General features: G+C 38.4%; 1 protein-coding gene across 1 annotated transcript in view; it reads right to left on the bottom strand.

The window, feature by feature from the left end:
- Window positions 1-22,366, bottom strand: part of LOC124614042 (integrin alpha-PS5-like) — a 586,089-nt gene that overhangs the window by 481,115 nt on the left and 82,608 nt on the right. Inside the window, exon 3 of the mRNA XM_047142872.1 lies at window positions 8,276-8,388. Coding sequence (XP_046998828.1) covers window positions 8,276-8,388 — 113 coding nt within the window. The remainder of the gene's footprint in view (window positions 1-8,275; window positions 8,389-22,366) is intronic.

Below are 22,366 nucleotides of genomic sequence, written 5' to 3'. Positions count from 1 at the left end.
CTCAGGATTATTTGTTACAACAAGTTTAAGTGTGTTTTTACACAATTTACCATTCAACTGGACTCATGAACTATTGCTCAAAGTAATTTTCAGAGAATGCACTTAGCACAATTTCAGATGATGTTTTAGGAATACCTCTGGATTCAGATATGTATTTTTGTCAACATTTTGAGGGAAAATTGAAGTCACCATCAACAATAATTATATGCTTGAAATTAAACTTAAGTTTTCTTTGAACCTTTCAGTAATTATATCATCTGAGTTGAGAGGTCAGCAAAAGGGTACAAAGTTGTCACGCTTACATGCAGGATCTCGAGTACAAGCACTATATTCCTCCTATAGCTGACAATATCAAATTACAGTGAAACCTCTATTTTACATTTTTATGTGGTCCAAACTTAAAAAATTCAAAACTGAGAAAAATGACAAATAGAGGGAAATGTTACAACCCAAAAAATATGAGCAAAAACACATCTAATTGGCATGCACAATTAAAAACTGCAATCCTCTCCAATACTTTGTATAAAATCTGTCTGAGTTGTTGTTGTTGTTGTGGTCTTCAGTCCTGAGACTGGTTTGATGCAGCTCTCCATGCTACTCTATCCTGTGCAAGCTTCTTCATCTCCCAGTACCTACCGCAACCTACATCCTTCTGAATCTGCTTAGTGTATTCATCTCTTGGTCTCCCTCTACGATTTTTACCCTCCACACTGCCCTCCAATACTAAATTGATGATCTCTTGATGCCTCAAAACATGTCCTACCAACCGATCCCTTTTTCTAGTCAAGTTGTGCCACAAACTTCTCTTCTCCCCAATGGGATCTACCCATCTAATCTAAAGCATTCTTCTGTAGCACCACATTTCAAAAGCTTCTATTCTCTTCTTGTCCAAACTATTTATCATCCATGTTTCACTTCCATACATGGCTACACTCCATACAAATATTTTCAGAAATGACTTCCTGACACTTAAATCTATACTCGATGTTAACAAATTTCTCTTCTTCAGAAACACTTTCCTTGCAATTGCCAGTCTGTGTTTTATATCCCCTCTACTTTGACCACCATCAGTTATTTTGCTCCCCAAATAGCAAAACTCCTTTACTACTTTAAGTGTCTCATTTCCTAATCTAGTTCCCTCAGCATCACCCGACTTAATTCGACTACATTCCATTATCCTCGTTTTGCTTTTGTTGATGTTCATCTTATACCCTCCTTTCATGACACTATCCACTCCGTTCAACTGCTCTTCCAAGTCCTTTGCTGTCTCTGACAGAATTACAATGTCATCGGCGAACCTCAGCATTTTTATTTCTTCTCCATGGATTTTAATACCTACTCCGAATTTTTCTTTTGTTTCCTTCACTGCTTGCTCAATATACAGACTGAATAACATCAGGGAGAGGCTACAACCCAGTCTCACTCCCTTCCCAACTACTGCTTCCCTTTCATGTCCCTCTACTCTTATAACTGCTGTCTGGTTTCTGTACAAATTGTAAATAGCCTTTCACTCCCTGTATTTTACACCTGCCACCTTTAGAATTTGAAAGAGAGTATTCCAGTTAACATTGTCAAAAGCTTTCTCTAAGTCTACAAATGCTAGAAACGTAGGTTTTTTTCACATCTGTCAACACCTGCTTTCTTTGGGATTGGAATTATTATATTCTTCTTGATGTCTGAGGGTATTTCGCCTGTTTCATACCTGTCTGAGTAAAGGTAATTAAATATACAATACAACGTGTAAACAAAAATTTGTGGTAATGAATTTCATCAGTTCTTAAAACATAACAGATGTGTAACAGCAAGTAAAAACTTCTCAAGAAATTGAAATTGGTTTCTGGGTACAAGATACTTGAGCTATTTTGATACACTACAACAACAAATTATAAATACAAAACACTCGTTTTTGAGATATCATCCTTTGTGTTTACCCATGAAAAAGCAAAAATTGATTAACATTTTGAATTAAACCAACAACATAACAGCCATTAAGTGGTTAAACCATAAACATAAATGTGGACATCTGCTTGGTTACAAGTTTGTCACTAATGCTGTTATTGTTTTAAAAAAAAAGCAAAAATTGATTAACATGTTGAATTAAACCAAAAACATCACAGCTATTAAGTGGTTAAACCATAAGTACAAATGTGGACATCTGCATAATGACAACCTTGTCATCACTGCTGTATGCTTTTCTTATAAGCTGCATACAAGCTGCAGTTCATATTCTCATCACCCTTAAAGTGTTATTTTTGTCTTGATGAGAGAAACAGAGACTCGAAAAAATGAGTTTACTTCCCCAGTTGACATCACAAGCTTATTAGAAGTTAGCAATGTGAATTTCTGTACACTGTGTAAAATTTAAATTAGAAAGAAATCTCATGTGCTACAGTTTGGTTCATGTCCTATATCACTGCTGCCAATCTTTACAATCTACAGTGTGTGATGTGTATGGTGCAAAGTATATATGTGAGTAGTGTATGCAGTTGTTACAATTGTATTGTGTCAGATTTGAATATGAAAGTCTTTCAAATGAGCTGTCGCAAAACCATGGTTCTATTTCTGTGTGAAATCTCTGTCATACCACATTTGCACAAAAAGTATATTTTCAGAACTTCACAAAATGCTCTCACCCCTACCTGTGCACTAGCACTCCACACATCCATTAGGTGAGCACATTTTATGTTTTTTAGTGTTATGTGGTGACTGCCTTGGCTAATGGATGACTTAACAAGTCGCCAGCCAATAAGTGTTCACCAGCTGGAAATGGGAAATGTTTCCTTGATTATGATTGAGCATATTCTTCCAGAATCATGGTTTGAATTTAAAAGGTTGATGACTGATATTGTTGCTAAATACAGTACATCATGAGTGGCACAAGAAATGGTGGTAGCTCAGCCCCTTTGTGACATATTGGCTTGGTTCAGAACACTTTGCATTTACTGTCTAGTTTTTCCATTACCACTGTAACCTAGCAGTATTTGTACCATAATCACAAGGTGAAGCTAAATGTTAGAAGTTGTGTTGACAACATCTATCATGGATTTTGTCAGCATTTCTTCTCTCACATCTCCCCTCCCTAGAATGGCCTAAAATATTCCCTTAACTTTATCACCACTGATGATGCAAACCATCCATCTTTTGTGTCATTTATAACTCATTCAGTCACATCAACTATCTATAGGAAGAAAACAGGACAAAGTCAAGCAAGACATTGGGTAAGAACTTAGAATCAAAGTAAGCCTTACTAGGAAGAAATGTAAAATCAGGGAGTTTTAAGCACTGATCTTATTGGCTTTCCCAAGGGTTACAAATTTATGGTGTAGAATCACAAAAAATGTAAAATCAGAGGACTTAAAATCAAAGTTCCACAGTATGAATTGTTAAAAAAGGCACTGATGTGTCAGATTCACCTCAGACAACTAGTAGTGGTTTTAGAAGGCACTGGCTGTCATTCAACAAAATGACTAAAGGGGTTTTCACACCTAATGAAAGACTTGGCAGAAGATATCTATGAGCATTTGTTTTAAAGTCTGTCACCATAAGAGATAACTTCATCAATTGGTGCCCCTAAGTAAGACGAAGAACCAGGAAAGACCCCACTAAAAGACTTTTGATAGATTTCTGAAAATCTGAACCGAAGAGAGTAAGGAAAACCATGTATATCTACCACCACAAACAAAGTATATAGTATGAGCAGAAATATGAAGGTTTATGATGCCTGTTAATACAAAAACCAGATGGCAAGAAGTAGCAGTTCTAAGTGTCGAATACACCCAGAAAGATGTAGCATCATTAATTCAACATGATGTTTGTGCATTACTGGGCCAGTCTCTACAAGGCAGACCTGTGATCTGGAATGCAATTGGAAACCACAGTCATATGCCTCAACTATCACACAACATCCAACATACCTGATCCTACACAATATCCTCATCCATCCCTACTCTATACAACCCTGCTCCCAACCCTTACCTCATGGCTCATAGCACTGTAATAGACATATATGCAAGACCTGTCCCATACATCCTCCCACCACCACCTACTACAGTCTGGTCACAAGCATGGGATTTCCCATTAATGGCAGGGCTACCTGTGAAACAAGTCATGTGATCTACAAGCTAAGCTGCAACCACTGTGCTTCATTCTAGGTGGGTATGTCAACCAACAAGCTCTCTGTCTGCAATAATGGCCACCAACAAACTGTGACCAAGAACAGCTGCACCACCCAGCTGCTAAGCACTCTGCCCATCAGAATGTTCATTATTTTAAGACTGCTTCGCAGCCTGTGTTGTCTGGAAACTTTCTACCAACACCAGCTTTTCTGAATTTCATAGGAGGGAGTTCTCCCTGCAATTTATGCTATGTTTCCATAATCCTCCTGGCCTCAACCTTCATTAGGCACTGTCCTTCACCCACCTATCTCTTCCCTGTTCCCACTCCACAGCCTTCTATTCCACAACCACACCCACAGCCTTTCTACCTCTCTCCTTTTCTGCCCCTCTGTCTAACCTCCTGACTGCAACTAGCTGTAATTCCCTCTCTCCACCTCATCCCTGTATGCTCCCACAAACATCACATTGCCATCCCCCACCCACACCCTTCTCACCCTGCCCCAGCTACCTCCTTAACCCCACCACCCAATTTGCTTCACCCATCAAGTGCAGTTGCTCACAGTCTGGTCTCAGAGGGCAGAGACAGTGTCATTTGTGTGAGAGCTGCATTTGTGTGAATGTGAGTGTGTATGTTGTGTAATTCAGGACAAGATCTTTTGGCCAAATGCATACTTGTTTAGCAGTCTTTTTGTTGTGCCTGTCGAAGACTCAACATCTCTGTTATATGGTGAGTATCAGTATATCCTTTTCATAACATTTACATGGAAAATAAAGTCATGTCAGATAACTAAATAAAGACAATATGGGATATAGTGAAGCAGACTGGTAGAACTAGAAATGAAGATGAGCAAATACCATTAAGAGTAAATGGTACATCAGTGACAGATGTGTGCAATTTTGTATAACTTTTCAAAAGGCATTTCAAACTTGTTAATGAAAATATGTCATTGTCAGGTTCAGTAGACGCTGCTGCAGTATATCTAAGAATAGTCATTACAAATAACTTCAGTTGCTTGAATATGATACTCACTACACCAGTGAAAGTAACGTCCACAAAGATAAAATATAAAAAAAGTTAACTAAAGATTGTGCTTCTGAGTTTAGTAACATATTAAGTTACTTGTGTAACCAGTCATCTATCTGGGGAACATTTCCTGAATAGCTGAAATATGCTGAAGTTATGTCTTTGTATAAGAAATGAGGTAAAGAAATACTTTCAGTTTCTGCTGAATATCATTTTTAGTAGTATTCTCAAAAATTTCAGAAAAGGTGTTATACAATAAGGCTTTTAACCATCTGACAGCAAATAACAATTGTGAAAGTCAGAATTTGGATTTCTAAAGGGTTCCAATATTGAGAAGGATATTACACACACAGCAAGAACACTTGATTCCTTATACAATGAATTACAGGATACTGGTATATCTCTTGATCTGTCAAAGGCTTTTGACTGTGTAAATCACAATATCTTTTTAGATAAATTAGAATATTACAGTGTAACAGGAGAAGTTGCAGAATCGTTCAAATTGCATATATCTGGAAGGAAACAAATGGCGTCAACAGGAAAGAGTCATGTATCAAACTGTCAGGCATCATCTAACGGGAACTAATTACAAGTGTTGTCCCACAAGGTTCCAACATAGTGCCTTAAGGTTTTCTTGTGAATATCAAAGTTCATCGATCAGTGCCTTTACCAGATTAGCACATTTGATGACACAAATATTGCAATAAATAGAAAATCAAACACAGTGTCAGAAAACTTCATTAATGAAATTTTCAAGGACGTTAATAAATAGTTCCTGCCCAACTCTTTGTCATCAAACTTTGAAGAAAAAAGAAAAAGAAGAAGAAAAAAAACACTATTTACAGTTTAGAACTTGCAAGAGGTTTCACTCAGTACATACCTAAAAGGTGATGACAAGTACCTAGAAAAAGTCCACAGTGTTAAAGTATTTGGATTATGGCTATGTAATAAATTCAGCTGGAGGAGCACACAACAGAACTGCTGAAGCACTTAAACAAATGTCTATTTGCAATGCAGATACAGTCAGATATAGATTATATAAGAACAGAAAAGCATAGAATATTTTGCTTATTAATTTCATAACATGATATAGGATCATTTTTTGGGGTAACTTATCAAGCTGAGTTGAAGTTTTGATTCCAAAAATTTGTATTACAAATTATTTGTGGGTTGAACTCCATAATATCCTGTAAAGACCTGTTTATGGAACTGGGGGCACTATAGCTTCCTGTTGTATTTACTCCTTAGTGAAGTTCACCATTAAAATATATTTCTCTTTCAAACCAACAGCTCAGTGCACAGAATCAATTCTGGAAATAAGAATAATATTTACAAATATTTAAGTCATTTTTTTTTGTCCAAATACATGTCCATTATTCTGAAACATGCATTTTCAATAATTTGCCAACAGCCATACAAAGTTTAACAACTAACGAAGCTTAGATTAATAGGAGCATAAAGCATTTATTGGAGACCAACACCTTCTACTCCACTGACAAATTTCTTAGCAGAACTGACTGACTTGTATTTGTTATTAACGACATTAAGTAATGTGAGTATTATGTACAATCTGACTTCTGTACACATTCAGTGGGCTAAAGTAATCAATGCAATTAAGTCTTCCAAAATAATTTTTCTATTTGATGATGTGTGGCTACAATAGCCGGAAAATCATTATATGCACCTCAATGAATTTAACATTTACTTGTTTTGTAACAAATTTTTTATTACCTTTTAAATGAAAATATTATTAAGATTTTTTTTACCTATTTCACATCTGTGAGAACCATTTCACTTGGTACCTGTGAAAGGTAAATTAGCACCTCTTTTTTCTTTGTAAATATTTAGTGTGCATTCTTGTTTTCTGGCGTGATTTACATCCTGGACAATACCTTCACTTTGTATCTATTGGGAAAAAAATATAAATCTAATCTAATCAGTATCAGTACATGCAAGTGTGAATTAAGATGCACCATTAATAGTTCTCATGTGTATTTCTGGAAGGCTTCCTATACACATTTTGACAAATATACCGCTGCTGTGGCAAAGGACACTCAAACACTTTTCTGGGAGGTGGCATAACTCAGGAGTGAGCAAAATTTTACATGAAACAATGGAAACTCCAGGTAGGAATATCAACACTATAGGAAAAGACAGAGTACTACTTTCTGTAAAGAAGACACATTAAATTGCAGACAGGCACAATTAAAAGAGACAAGAGCAAAGCAATTAATGGAAATATATGAATTCACCACCACCTCAAAAAAGGTGAAGATGGCATCATGGTGATGGCAGTTCTCTCCTTTTTTGGGGGGGGGGGGGGGGGGGGGGGATTGCCAAAATGTGATGTTAACAGATCTTAAGGGATAAATCATCACAGGGACATATTACAGGAATCTCTTAATGATGTTATGGGAGGTTGTCAACATGAAGAGTCACAGGAGGTTGTCCAAGAAGGTGGCTTTTGCACCACGACAACACCCCAACTCATTTTGGACAGGACACAGTCACAAATATTTAGCATATTTAAATTTGATTATTCTATGCATGGGGTACAATTCTTATTACATTCTCTATCAAAGACTGAGACATTGCTGGAGCTTGTAGAAATGTTTACTTCTCATTTTAGTTTGTCAATACAGATTAGGACAGATGTGGACTGTTTCTGACTGCTTGGAGATCTGTAAGATATAAAAGTAAAAATTTCTTTCCTTGTTTTCATCTCTATTGCAGTTGCCTCAGAGTATGTTTTTGGACAAGCCATTAGATGCTATCCTCTTTCTCATTATTAATGTATCTAGTTGTTTCACCTCCTTTAACTACAATCCGCTGACTGAAACCAAGAATGTTTTAATTGCTGAATTTGTAGCCTTTTAAAATACCTCATGTGTGTGTGTGTGTGTGTGTGTGTGTGTGTGTGTGTGTGAGTGTGTGTGTGTGTGTGTGTGTGTGTGTGTGTGTGTCTGTGTGTGTGTGCGTGTGTGTGACACTATTAAACTGTTATAAAAATACAGAATACACCTTTACATGTGTATATGTATGCATAGCTTTCACAAATCATACGGAGATATAACACTTAAGGCATTTGAAAATAATTAAAGTTGTTATAATAATTGAAACAATCATAAGAGCTTACCACAGTCTTGCCTACATGCTGTCCTTGTTCTATATCCATTGAAACACCTATCCATGCTTTATCTTTATGATCCCATGGTAGTTTTTCACCCACAAAATCAGGTTCTTCATTTCCTGAAAAATATGTTTGGAGTTAGAAAAATATGGCAATCCCACCATAAACTACAGCTTTGATATAGCATATTGTACTTTTTCATTCTGATATCAAACATTTAAAAATTAGAACAAATATATAAACAGAGATAATAAAGAAAATTATTTCATGGCTGATGGTCAAATGCAGAAAAAAAAAAACACTTAACATTAAGTTTCAATTTAAGATTTCTATCGAAAGAAGTAACAGGTAAAGGTAAAGGGTCATGACAGTTATAAACATAGAGATTTATGGATCATTCAAGACAAAAAATCAGAAAATATTTGTATTAAATAAATTAGGTGCTGGTCAAAAAACAGATTGGGAAACATAAAGTAGTTGATAAGGGCTCACAACAGCTGGTAATCTTACAGACAAACCATCTTAGGCAATCCTACAGCACTTGGTTTTATGGTTATGAGTTTATGCATTTGCGTGTCTGTGAGATTTTGTGTGAGAGATTGGTAGCTGGATAACCAGTGACATATCGGTGATATATATATAAGTCAGCTTGAGGTGAGTTGATGCCTCTGCCCTTTTTTGGAAAATACTTTAAGATGATAAATTTTTAGTCCAGTCACAAAATTTGTTTCTTGCTCCATACTGTTGTACCATTGTTAACAAACATTAATGTGATTTGGATTTATATGCCTTTCAGAAATCAGCTTGCCTCGATCCATGGTTACTGGATGTCATATGAGAAAATTACAAGCTAGGTTTTGCACAACCGATGTTCACAAAATCCATGTGCGATGACATTCAGCAGGCCATTTTATTTAAGATACTTCATAATATTCGATGTCAAAATAACTTTTAATATTCTATAACACATGAATATCAATGATACTGTGTGGTAGTTTTGTGGATAAATTTTGCTGTTCTTCCTGTATGTGGGTGTGATCTGTGCTTTCTTCTGAGCACTGTGTGATTAAGTAAGCTGGGATATTTTTACTTCCCCTCTTGCTTTGCCATATGCCTCCTTAAATTCATTTTTTTCACTTCTGACTAATTAACATTAACATACATGTGAAGAATCTGTATTTTCATAAAAGAGTAAGTTTGGCCCTCAGTTTTAAAGATTATAACACCAGATCTAATTTTTTGCTTAGTTTTATGTATGTAATTGATTTTCTGATTTATTTCAACTATTCCTAGTTAGTATCTTTTGTTATAGGGTAAAAACAGTAGTTGTTTTGTAACTTAAATTCTGTTGTTGATGTATAAACAAATATAAATTCTGTACTAGTTATAAACATATGGAGGAACAACTAACAGTATTCTTAAAGTATCTATTTAGCTCTACTTGAAAACGTGTTAGTAAAGCCAGCCCTTAATTAATTCCAAAGTAATTAACAGCTTTGTCAAAAGTATTGTTTGCATAACAATATCTGTTAAATTTCATCATTTAAACAAATAATTCGGACTAACCCTTGAAGTAGAAGAAACTGTAAAAAAGAACCAAATTTTTGATGTATGCAGTTAATTTTATGAGTTAAGTTTTAATTGTAATTTCTGTAAAGTAAACATCAAACAATGTGTAATTTGAGCACCTATTATGACAAGGATATACAAGGGCCCAATTTATGGTCCTGAGACAGTCAGTTGGCAGCTGAGTTTCAGACGAGAAACCTGTGCTGTTTAGAACAACAACAATGCTTCAACTTAACTCTGAAGCAAGTTTTACACAATTAAGCCATGTGTTAAAACAAAGACAGTGTCTTCTCCATACATACCTTTCTATTCTTCAAGAACTGTGAACTTTGTGGTTAGGTTTTTACTGCTCTTAGATGTACAATAGTAAACTATTGTAGCAGTATGTGGAGGTTTGCCTGCAAACTATTAATGAGGCTTATGGAAACTTTAAACAATAGTGCACTAGCCATATATAACTGTAGTATTGGGGGTTTGTGAACAGTGAAAGTAATCTATAGTGAAACACAACTGTGCACCTGTCAGCTACACCATTTAAAGTAGTCAGTGTTGTACTTCCACAACCCATTTTTCAACCAGTTCAGCCAGTGTAGCAATGCAGTACGTCAACGCATCTCACAAAGAAATAAATAACCGAAGGCAAACTCTCACAACCAGGAAAGTACTTTGTTTGAGGGGCCTATGGAATATTATGATTAAGAGAGAGGATAGCTCTGTATCTGACAGAGATTTCATCTGGCAATGGGATCTTGTTTCATTTGAATAATTTCAGATATTTCTCAACATCACTGGTACTAATATCTGTATTATTCATTGCCACAGTGTGCAAGAATTAAATTGGGGCAGTTCTTTTGTGGGGACATTTGGAAATAGAGTTCTACGTTTGCTTTGCTACCCTCAGTTTCATTTCCTGTGCCTTCCATTAGTCTCTGGACACTAACTTTTGTGCCACTAACAACCTTAACATATGACCAGAATTTCTTTGCATTTTGTGTGAGATCTTCTAACAAGATATGCCCTCTGCATAGCCAAATTCCTTTCATTTATCACTGTTATATCTACATCCCTCCACTTTGTTTTATGCTTACTGTGCAATAGTCACTGTTTTTTAAGAAGTTTCTTTACAGAAACTGTGTACTGTGAAGCATCTCTCCCATCATGAACTGTTTTAGTTTAGTTTAGTTATATCATGTTCCATAGATCATTTTCACAATTATTTTATTGATGTGATGTGGAACAAGTCAGATTATAAGATATATATACACACATGAATAGTGTTAATATTACTGAAATTTTTAGTTCTACACGTGGAACTACAAGTCTATATCCAGTTATCAGCTGTTCACATATATGCAATGCATTCAGTCACAAATGCAACACGTCACTATCAAACGCAATATTTTCAGACAGACTGAAATACGCTACTGACAGATTCTTTTCCAAAAAAAGGAAGGTAAGGCAGATATAAAAATTACTGACCACTCACAGTACTTACCATCTTTTTGAAAGTATTGAAAAAAATTATATATGCAAGCACCTTATAAAATGTCTCCTGAGAGAACATGCTATGTTACAAGTCACAAATTGGATTACAAAAAATTTAAATCACAAAATTTACCAAATGATACTTTCTGTGTTTCGTCAAAAGCAAAGCATCTGTGGCAGCATAACATCTCTGACTGGATAAAAGGAAGCTCACTGCCCCAGGAGGCATGGTGATTTAGTATGCTCTGTATGCTTGGAATGATTACACAAGTTATGTATTCTGGGCTCAGCAATAAACAGTGTGGCAACTGTACCTCTATGCTGTGTCACTATTCTGCTTTCACAAATCCAGGACCCCATTTTCCATAGTGGTGACCCCAGATTTCAATGCCACACTGCAATTTTGCTGTTAAATCAAAAATGTGCCACCTCGGTTACACCATGAAGAATGTAGTCATTACAAACAGTATAACCTTATTGTTTCTTCAACAATGTCAACAACCTTCAACAAGTGCTCATGAATTCCATGAACATTCTGTGTGCAGAATTGCTAAATGTCTGCCAAGGCTTGGGTGATACTACAGTGCTGAATGACATAGGAACAATGCATTCACTGTTCACCACATCTTCAGACCAAGTTTGCATCACCACTGATGTCAAGCAGCAAATTGTGTCATGATGAGTGTCAAATTTACTGAGTGAACCTATTCATGGCATTTCAGACTAAAGTGCTCCAGAGAATAACATTAAACAGTGGCCACCCACCTCTGTAACAAACATTACTCAGTGCTTTCGACATTCGCACAGGACAACTTCCGATGTTCCAGTGCTAGTGATTATGAGCATTATGACACTTGCTTTAATGACCTGACTTCTACAGAGGCCTTCCACAGTGCTGTTATGGTTGAACAACCACGACCCACCCCATACCACTCCATCTCTGTTTCATCATCAATCTGGCAGCGAACTGCAGGGTCAAGGTTTGCATCAACTTTCAGTACCTGTGTTTTCTGATTTTCCAAATCAAGTTCCAATCAACATGACTAAATGCAAGTTCCGCAAGATAGACTATGATGTCACTCATATCCTAGCTACACCAGCTGTGCCAGGCATCACACCAGAGTCACTTTTGGTCCAGCACCACACTTCGCATTTGCATCACCAGCACACGGCATCAAATCTAACTATGAAATCTGAGAAAGTGTTTTTCATTACCTCACCTTGGCAAGGTCAGATAGCTGCCTCCCAGCTTAAGTGACATCACAACTGTGATCAGCTGCATCACAAACAGCTGCACATCCACACGATTTCCATGAGACAATGCATGTGCCTTTTCTTTGAACAGCCAGCTGAGTTCTACTTCCATTGCCACATAATGCTGATCCCAACCGCACCGCGACATGAGTTGCAATGGCAAGGGTGCATTACGATCAAACCACTAATGGCCATCAGTCCAAAACTACCATTGTTCTGCACGGATTCTCCAGCAACATGGTTTGACCTCAGTGAATGTTTGATGTCAGCCAGTTGGTATCAGTGGAGACAACGAGAATTTCACCACTCTTCTTAACCACCTTGGAGACAGTGCAAACTTTATTACTGACTTGCTTTTGGGTGTTACAACTTCTTACAGACATGAAATTTCCAATACACTACTGCTACAATGACTAACACACATCCCTCAACAGCAGCTACGTGTCGTCAGCAAGGAGACTACTTTGGGCAACTGCATGCCATCTTAGCTCTGCCACTGCTGTTGGTTCTAACTGATGCAATTGCTACTGCCTGATAGCACTCTAAGGACACTTTGGCTCCTAAAATTGCCAGAGAACATCTAGACAGTGATGCTAGTGCATGAGGAGACACCTCTGCTCTGGAGTTTAAACTTTGAATCCCTGATAGAATGGAGGCACTGTCGCAACATCGCACTTTAATCAATAATCAACAGAACTATGCTGCAGTTGACACCCAGCACACCTGCACCAAAGCCAATTTTGCATGACTGCAGCTAAGCTGACCCAACATTTCATGCAGCCGTGAACTGCCTGACGATGGTCAAACCGACCTAAATCACGCTGTGCCCCCTGCTCTACTACCCGAGTGCCTTTCACAGCTCTGGCATGCAACAGTCATCTAATGCAACAGCTGAGGTTGTAGCCCCCTCCCCCCTCCCCCCTCCAGTTGACCACTGCCATGACTCTGACTATGACATGTCTTCCATCACATTCACCTCCGCACATCACTTCTGACAGACAACAGCCCCTCCTCATGTGCTCTGCACTAAGGGGAAAGAAGTGGGGGGGGGGGGGTCTCCTGTGGTGGCATAACATCTCTGATTGGAGAAAAGGAAGATTTCTGCCCTGAGAGACAAGGAGAATTAGTACGCTATGTACGCTTGTAGTGATTATGCGAGTTAAGCATGTTGTGCTCATAAACAGGGCAGAAATTGTATTCCTGTGGTGTGTCACTATTCTGCTATCACACCTCTGGTACCCCATTTCCTGTACATTAGATTGTGCAGTTCACAGTTTTCTCTTAGAGAAACTCAAATGTTATTGTACCACATGCCTTGCTTGTATTTGCCATGATTTCACAAATTTTACATGCAAAGAGGATGGCAAAGGACAGAATTCCAAAGAAAGTGATGAACAGTGTGATTCCTTTAGTTAGGTGAAAAGGGAGACCTAGAAGAAAATGAATTTATGACATAATAGTGGATCTCAACAGTATGCGAGTCCAGGGGTGGAAAAGAGCAGCAAACAACTGAAAAATGTGAAGGAAAATTGTTGAAGAAGCCAACACTCACCAAGGGTTGTAACATTACAAAAGAAGGAGGTATCTTGCTCGTAAATGGTTTTCATCCTGTCTGACTAAAAGGATGGAGAGTGTTGCATTAAGAAACTCATGGATTGACATGATAAAACAGCATCTTGAAAATTAGAAATAATCACTATATGTGTACTATAGGGTTGTTGGATGTTGGATGTTGGTCCAGTTCTAGACTTGTTACACATAAATGATTTTCCATCATGTATTCAAGAATCAGAAATAATTTTTCTCTGCTTACAACGCTCTTTGCTTATAATGAAGCCTAATTGAGAACCTTCAGTACTTGAAAATTTATTACTGGTACTATGAAAATGTAATGCCGCTGAATTTAGATAAAATAAAACATAAAACACATGCAATTAGATGCTTCACAAGTTTTAAACACACCATTAGAAATAATTCTTCAGGGCAAATCAATAAATGACACAGATATTATAAATTTTTAAGTGTTCATACTGATAAGAACCTTAGCTGTGAATAAAAGCTGCAAATATTCAATCTTTAAGGTCCATAACTTTTGTGTTATGGATAATGCTAGTTTTTGGAAATGAAATTGCAAAAATTCATATTTTTATTCACTGGTGTCTTACGGTATCATATGTTGGGATAACTTGTTGTTTAAGAAAAATGTGCTTGTTGCACAGAAGTATGTAACAATGATAGTATATGACATCCACCCTAGAACATGTTATAGACAGCTCTTTAAACAGCTGGTCACACTGATAAAAGCCTCATAGTACATTTACTCCAGTAACTTACGATCTAAAATTAAGCTGTGGCACATCTATACTCTGTTGCCTAGATCATTTAAGATGCAAAAAATACATTGAACCACTATACAAAAGGTTGAGTTAATACTGTTATGTATTAGTAATGCTTAAGAATGAAGTCTCATTTTTGGCAGGAGGGGGCAGAGAGTCACATTCATAAGTGATATCATGGGACTGAGAATGACTTTGGAGACACTGAATGTGTGGTCCCACAGAGTTTGAAGCTTGATGTGCTCCTTTCATGGTCTATATAAATGATTTGCCTAGAACAACTGATGTCTACTTAGGTGAATGATGTTCATTGGTGGTATGGGCGTGTTGCAAGATAGCCAGGCATGTCCATATTGAATACAACCAGGGGAGTAATAGAGTAGGCTCACCATCTGTTCATAGAAAATATGATAGTCCTTGATCTAGCAAGGACTCATACTGTGCAATTCTGACCAAGTGGGGGTGACTTGCAGAGGTAAGAAATTGGGATCAGTGGTTGTTGCATTGGGCTCCATGTCTGAAGGTCTTGAGTTGTTATGTTCCCATAGGATTTCAAATTTTTGTGAATACTGGGAATTATTCTACTTGTCTTCAGTTACTAAGTTGTCCATGAATACAGCAGTCTTGGACTTCTTCACCCACTTGAATGAGTTATCCTGGAAAGTAATGGCAAAGACCAACTTCCTCTTTTCTTGAATATGGAAATGTACCAACACTTCTCATATACAAGTGCCATGTATTCTTCAAGACTATTACATTAATCTTTGTATTACAAATATTGCACTCTACACATCACAGCAGAGAATATACTAACAAGCTCAGAATTCAAAAGGAGACTGGACGGTTCCATATTACACATCATAATATTGATTAACTCAATTGTTTTACAGAAATGAAATGATCGTATGGCACTGATGGCTACGAGCTCCCACCTGGGAAAGTTCATGTGCCAAGTTACAAGTATTTTCAGTTGAAGCCACAATTGGTGACTTATGCCAGTGATCATGAAATGATGATGAGGACAACACAACACCCAGTCCCAGAGTGGAGAAAATATCTGCCCCAGATGGGAATCGAACCCATGACTGCTGTGTGGCAGGCATATGCACTGACCACTCAGCTAAGAGGGCAGACTGTTTTACAGAGAATATAGTAATTGTTCTGTTATCTTCTTTTATAACTGGAATGATATCCTACTCCAATGTGGGGCCAGCCAGTCATGGAGCTTACACACTGTGTCCGCACAGTTACTTCCTCTCACAAAGTTGTAGTAATCACTGTCCTATATTGAAGACATGGGTACTCCCTTGGGCTGGTTTTCCACAAGGAAATATACAATAAATATGCAAAGTAGCTGTAGTCTTCCACATAAAAATTTGTTTTAGCATTCTTTCTTTCTTTCTTTCTTTTCTTATGCCCCACCTTAATGTATGCTAATTTTGTTTTGCCTGTAATCTATGTACAACAGTGCTTTATCTTCCACAACATTTGCCACAGTAAGCAATATGGAAATGGAAATGCTGTGTGGCTAGGGCCTCCCATCTAGTAGACTGTTCACCTGGTGCAAGTCTTTCGAGTTGATGTCACTTCGGCAACTTGTGTATTGATGGGGATGAAATGATGATGATAAGGACAACACAACACCCAGTCCCTCAGCGGAGAAAATCTCTGACCCAGTGGGGAATTGAACCCAGGCTGTTAGGGATGACATTCCGTCAAGCTGACCACTCAGCTACCAGGGGCAGACAGCAAGCAATTATAGTACAGTTGTAATAATTTTTTTTCAAGACATATTTATGATTTCTTTTTCTAACCAACATGTAGCTTTTATGGTAAGATAGCAGATGTGGCTGCCTTAAGCTTCAATAATTGTTTTACCATTTGGTTTCCATAGCCATACAAGTTGGAACAACATTCTGAGCACTTAGGAATCTTAAACTTTCTTACTGTATGTATATTGTGATTCTTTTGTCTGTTAAACAATAATTCTTTTAACCACACAAACTTAGACACTGTTTTCCATCTTCAGACATTTCCTATTTAGTGTCCACTTGCTTAGCTGTGTGATAACATATTTGCCTACCATTAAGTGGGTCCGAGTTTGATTCCCGGCCAGGTTGGAGATTTTCTCTACTTGTGGACCGGGTGTTGTGTTATCCTCAACATCATTGATGTGCAAGTAGCCAAATGTGACATCACCTGAATTAAGACTTGCGACCCGGCAGCCACACTTTCCCAGATGGGACATCCTGCCCATCAAAGCAACATGATCATTACATTTTTTTCCTATTTAATTATACTCATCAATCTCCTAGAGTTTAGTTAAGTTTCTTTCTACATTACATTCAAATATGTCTCAAAATATTAAGAATATAAACACACCTGGTTGCATGGTTTTGTTTTATCTCTACCTTTCAAGTACCCATTTAGAGTACCTTTGTCAGCAATCATTATAACCAATTGCTGTTATTGATGTGGTTTTCAACGCAAAGACTACTCTATTCTGTGGAAACCTCTTCTCCAAATAACTACTGTGACCTAAATCCATTTGAAACTGCTTACCATATTCATCTCTCGGTCTCCCTCTAGAATTTTTACCTCAACACGTCCCTTAAATACTGAACTGATAATGCCTTGATATCTCAGAACAGGTCCTATCAACTGGTCTCTTCTTTCACTCAAGTTATGCTACTTTTTTCCACTACTTACTCATTAATCACATTTCAGACCTATTATTTTCTTGCCAAAACTGTTTATCATCCATGTTTCACGTGTATACAAGGCTATACTCCAGACAAATGCCTTCAGAAAAGACTTTCTAATACTTAAATTTATATCTGATGTTAACAAATTTGTCTTCATCAAAAATGCTCTTCTTGTCACTGCCAATTAACATTTTATATCCTATCAAGCTCCACCCAAACAGCAAAAGTCTTTTCATATCCTAATTCATTCAGCATCACCTGATTTAATTTAACTACATTTCAGTGCCTTTGTTCTAGTTTTGTTTATGATCATCTTATACCCTCCTTTCAAGACACTCTCCATTCAGGTCAATTGCTCCTCCAAGTGGTTTGCTGTCTCTGAGCAAATTACAATGTCATTGGCAAGTCTCAAAGTTTTTATTTCTTCTCCCTCAACTTTAATCCCTTCTTCAAATTTTTCTTTGGTTTCTCTTACCACTTGCTCAATGCACAGACTGAAAAACATTGGGGAATGGCTACAACTCTGTCTAACTCCCTTCTCAACCACTGCTTCCCTTTCACATCAACATTTTTCAACCATTATTTATTAAACTGATGGTTCAGTTACATTCACACATGTTGGCACTTGTCTTATTTGGAACCAGCATTATTACATTCTTCTGGAAATATATTGCCTGTCTCATAGATCTTATACAACAGATGGAATAGTTAGTAGTTCTGTTCTGACTGCATCTCCCAGTGATGTCAGTAGTGCAGAGGAAATGATATCTTCTCCAGGGCTTTGCTTTGACTTAGGTCTTTCATAGCTCAGTCCAATTCATCTCACAGTGTCTTGTCTCCCATTTTCACATGTATTGCCCCTCTACATTTTCTTTGTATCTTTCAGCTTTCCCTTCTATCCTTAGCACTGGTTTTCCATTCAGCACCTGATATTCACACTGGTGCTTATCTTTTCTCCAAAGGTCTGTAAGTGGTTTCCATCTTTCCATGGTTATACATACTTCTATTGACTTTCATTTGTCCTCTAGCCATTCCTGCTTTATTATTTCGCACTTTCCATCAGTGTCATCTTTCAGACATTTGTATTTTCTATTTCCTGATTAATTGGTTGCATTTTTGTATTTCCTCCTTCTGTACATTACATTATCTCCTGTGAGTCCAAGTATTTATAGAAGGTCTTGTCTTTTCACCTAGTTCATTCTCTGCTGCCTTCACTACCTTATATCTCAAAGGTCATTCAACTGCATTCTTTTTGCCAGAGTTCAACTCTTTAGCTGAGTGGAAACGTGCTCGCCTCCCATGTGAGTGGGCCCGGGTTCGATTCCTGGCCAGGTTGGAGATTTTCTCCACTCTGGGACTGGGTGTTGTGTTGTCCTCCTCCTCATTTCATCCTCATGACCAGTGTGCAAGTTGGTCAATAGTGGTGTCGACTGAAATAAGACTTGCACTTGGCGGGCGGCCAAACTTTCCCAGATGGGGCTTCCCCACCACCCACCAGCGATGTCATATGCTCATGTCATGCACCCCCCCCCCCCCCCCCCCCCCGAGTCATTCAATCACTGCATAAAACGTTCCTTTGAAACCATCAACAACCTCTGGTTCTTTGAACTTATCTAGGTTCCATTTCCTTAATTTCCTATATTTCTGCAACTTCTTCAGTTTTAATCTATTGTTCATAAACAAGAAATTATGATCAGAGTCCACATCTGCTACTAGATATTTGATTCTGATTAAAATCTGGTTTTCAAATCTCTGCCCTACCATTACATAAACAATCTGAATCTTCCAGGGTCTCCAAATATGTTCTACAGTTACAGTCTTCTTCCATGATTCTGAAAGCAAGTGTCATTGATGACTAAAGTATGACTTGTACAAAATTCTATCAGGTGGCTTACTCTTTCACTCATTTCCCCTAATCCATATTCGCCTACTACTTTCCCTTCTCTTCTTTTTTCTATTAGTATACATGTAGGGTTCAGCACCTAGCGAAACAAGTAGGTATGTACTGCAGGCTGCCACACCTTCTGACTGCTGGCAGCAGCACTGTGGAGGATGTGCATAAACAGTATGACAATAATAGAATCACACTGTATTGTTGTCAACTGCATCTCCCAAAGCTGCCATGGTAATATGCAGAGCCAGTTTTGTCGGTACCAATGTGAGAGTTGCTGCAATCAGTGCTGCCATCTTGGGCACCAATGCTCTCCCCCCAGATGATGTGACCACTGATTGTCACAGCAGTATTCTTCCACTGACTAGCTATAAAGGATGCTGCCTGGCTGGTCAGAAACCAGTTTTGTATGGGGAGCTACAGGCTAAGGACTGACCAGATCCTTCCAGTCTCTCAGTTGGAGCTCTGTTTGTCCCAGAGCAGTAATTTGCTCCAAGCAGTATCTGAGCTTTCCCTCCAAAACACGTCCAAATTCCCCACACCATCCACAAATACCTTCACTCTGAGCTGCATTCAAGTCTTCAGTCTGTGTTTCATATGAGTTTCTCCACACTGGGCCTGACTCTGGTCGCAACTGTGGCTCATCAGTGTGCAATTCACTATCGTCTCTGAAATATGCTGATATGCTGGATCTGTCAATGGTGTGGCCAATGAGACCCATCTCTCTGCATTGCCAGCTACTAGCTTCTTCCTCACCAAGAACTGTCTCCTAGACTGTTCATGAGGCCCCCCCCCTCCACCTACCACCCCCCCCCCCTCTCTCTCTCTCTCTCTCTCTCTCTCTCTCTCTCTACAGATATGGCCACAATGACAGTGCCCTATTAAGGACTCTTCCATTACAAGGCCACTGACTATCAATGGATTGGAACCACGTAGAGCACATTTACATCCAGATGACTGTTTCATTGTATTCAGTTTGAGTGTAAACAAAGTCCATGTACTCTTGCTAATTGGTGCATGTTAAATGGTGTGCCACTCTTGGCCATGACACAAAACTAATATTGAATTCCAGTCCTCCATCACAAGCAAATTTCCCCTCCTTTTACTAATCAAATATTTTTTTCTCATCATACATTCTTTCAACTTCTTCATTATCTGTGTAGCTAGTTGGCATATAAACTTGCACTACTGTGCTGGGAGTAGGATTCATGTCTATTGGCCACTGATAATGTGTTTATTATGCTATTAATTGTAGCTTCCCTGCATTCCTATTTTATTATTCATTATGAATCCTTTTCCCGTGTTACCTCTATTTAATTTTGTGTTTACAAACCTGTACTCATTTGATCAGAAGTCCTGTTCATCCTGCCACTGAACTCCACCATTTACCACTATATCTAACTTCAACCTATACATTTTCCTTTTTAAATTTTCTAACCTACATATCCATTTAAGTGTGCTAACATTCCACACTCCAATCCATACAATGCCAGTTTTGTTTTCCTTATGATGAAATCCTCCTGATGGTCTCTCTCTGGATATCTGAATGGGGGAGTATTTTACCTCCAGAATATTTTCCCAAGAAGATACAATCACCATTTAACCATACAGCAGAGCTGCATATCCTTGGAAGAAGTAATACCTGTAGTTCCCCCTTCCTTTCATCCACTCACATTATCAGCACAGCAAGGTCATGTTAGCCATATCAATCTATTACCCAGTTGCCCTGGCAAATATTGAAAAGGCTGCTGCTCCTCTTTAGGAACCATATTTTTGTCTGGACTCTCCTCAAAACCCTTCCATTCTGATTGCACCTGTGGTTCAGTTACCTATATTGGTTAGGCATGCCAGTCACCCCACCTTGACTAAGTCAGTGGTTCATCAGGGCATAGCTGACTTATGAGTATTCCATCCCTATACACCCCACCCCACCTCCCATCATAGCCCCTGCTCCCTACCCCTTACCTCATGTCTCATATCCCTGTAATAGTCCTAGATGCAAGAGCTGTCCCATACATCCTCCCATCACCACCTACTCCAGTCCAGTCACAAGCATCACCTATCCCATCAAAGGCAGGGATACTTGTGAAACTAAAGCTAAGCTGTAATCACTGTGCAGCACTTTTACACATGCGTGACAACCAACAAGCTATCTGTCCTTATGAATGGCCACCGGCAAAGTATGATCAAGGAATAGCTGGGCAACCCAGTTGCTAAGCACACTACCCAGCACAATATTCTTCATTTCAAATACTGGTTCACAGGCTATGCCACCTGGATCCTTCCCATCAACACCATCTTTTCTGAATTGCACAGGTGGGAATTTTCCCTGCAACTTATCCCATATTGCCATAACCCTCCTGGCTTCAACCTTCATTAGTCATTGGCCTTTATCCACTTATCCCCTTCCCTGTTCCTTTTCCAGGACAAAACAGGCCTCTTTTCTGCCAAGTCTTCTTACTTCTCTGCTTTTCTACACCCACCCTGCCCTCTGTCTAACCTCCTGGTGGCACCTAGCTTCCATACCCTCTCCCACCTCATCCTTTTATGCTCCCACCAACAGAACTTTACCATCCCCCAACCCTAACCTGCTATCACTCACATCCCCACTGCAGCTTTTTTTGTACCCCCAGCAATCCGATTGCTTCTCACATCGTGTGCTGCTACTTACAGTTTGGTCTCAACAACTAGAGACTGTGGTCATGTGTGTGTGTGTGTGTGTGTGTGTGTGTGTGTGTGTGTGTGTGTGTGTGTGTGTGTTTTGTCTAATTTTGATGAAGGCCATTTTGACTGAAGCTTACTTGTTTGACAGTATTTTTCTTGTACCAACAGCAACTCAGCATCTTTGCTGTATGGT

The sequence above is a fragment of the Schistocerca americana genome, chromosome 4 (assembly GCF_021461395.2).
Source record: "Schistocerca americana isolate TAMUIC-IGC-003095 chromosome 4, iqSchAmer2.1, whole genome shotgun sequence".
In the NCBI taxonomy this organism is placed as follows: domain Eukaryota; kingdom Metazoa; phylum Arthropoda; class Insecta; order Orthoptera; family Acrididae; genus Schistocerca; species Schistocerca americana.
This window is presented reverse-complemented; position numbering and strand designations above follow the sequence as displayed.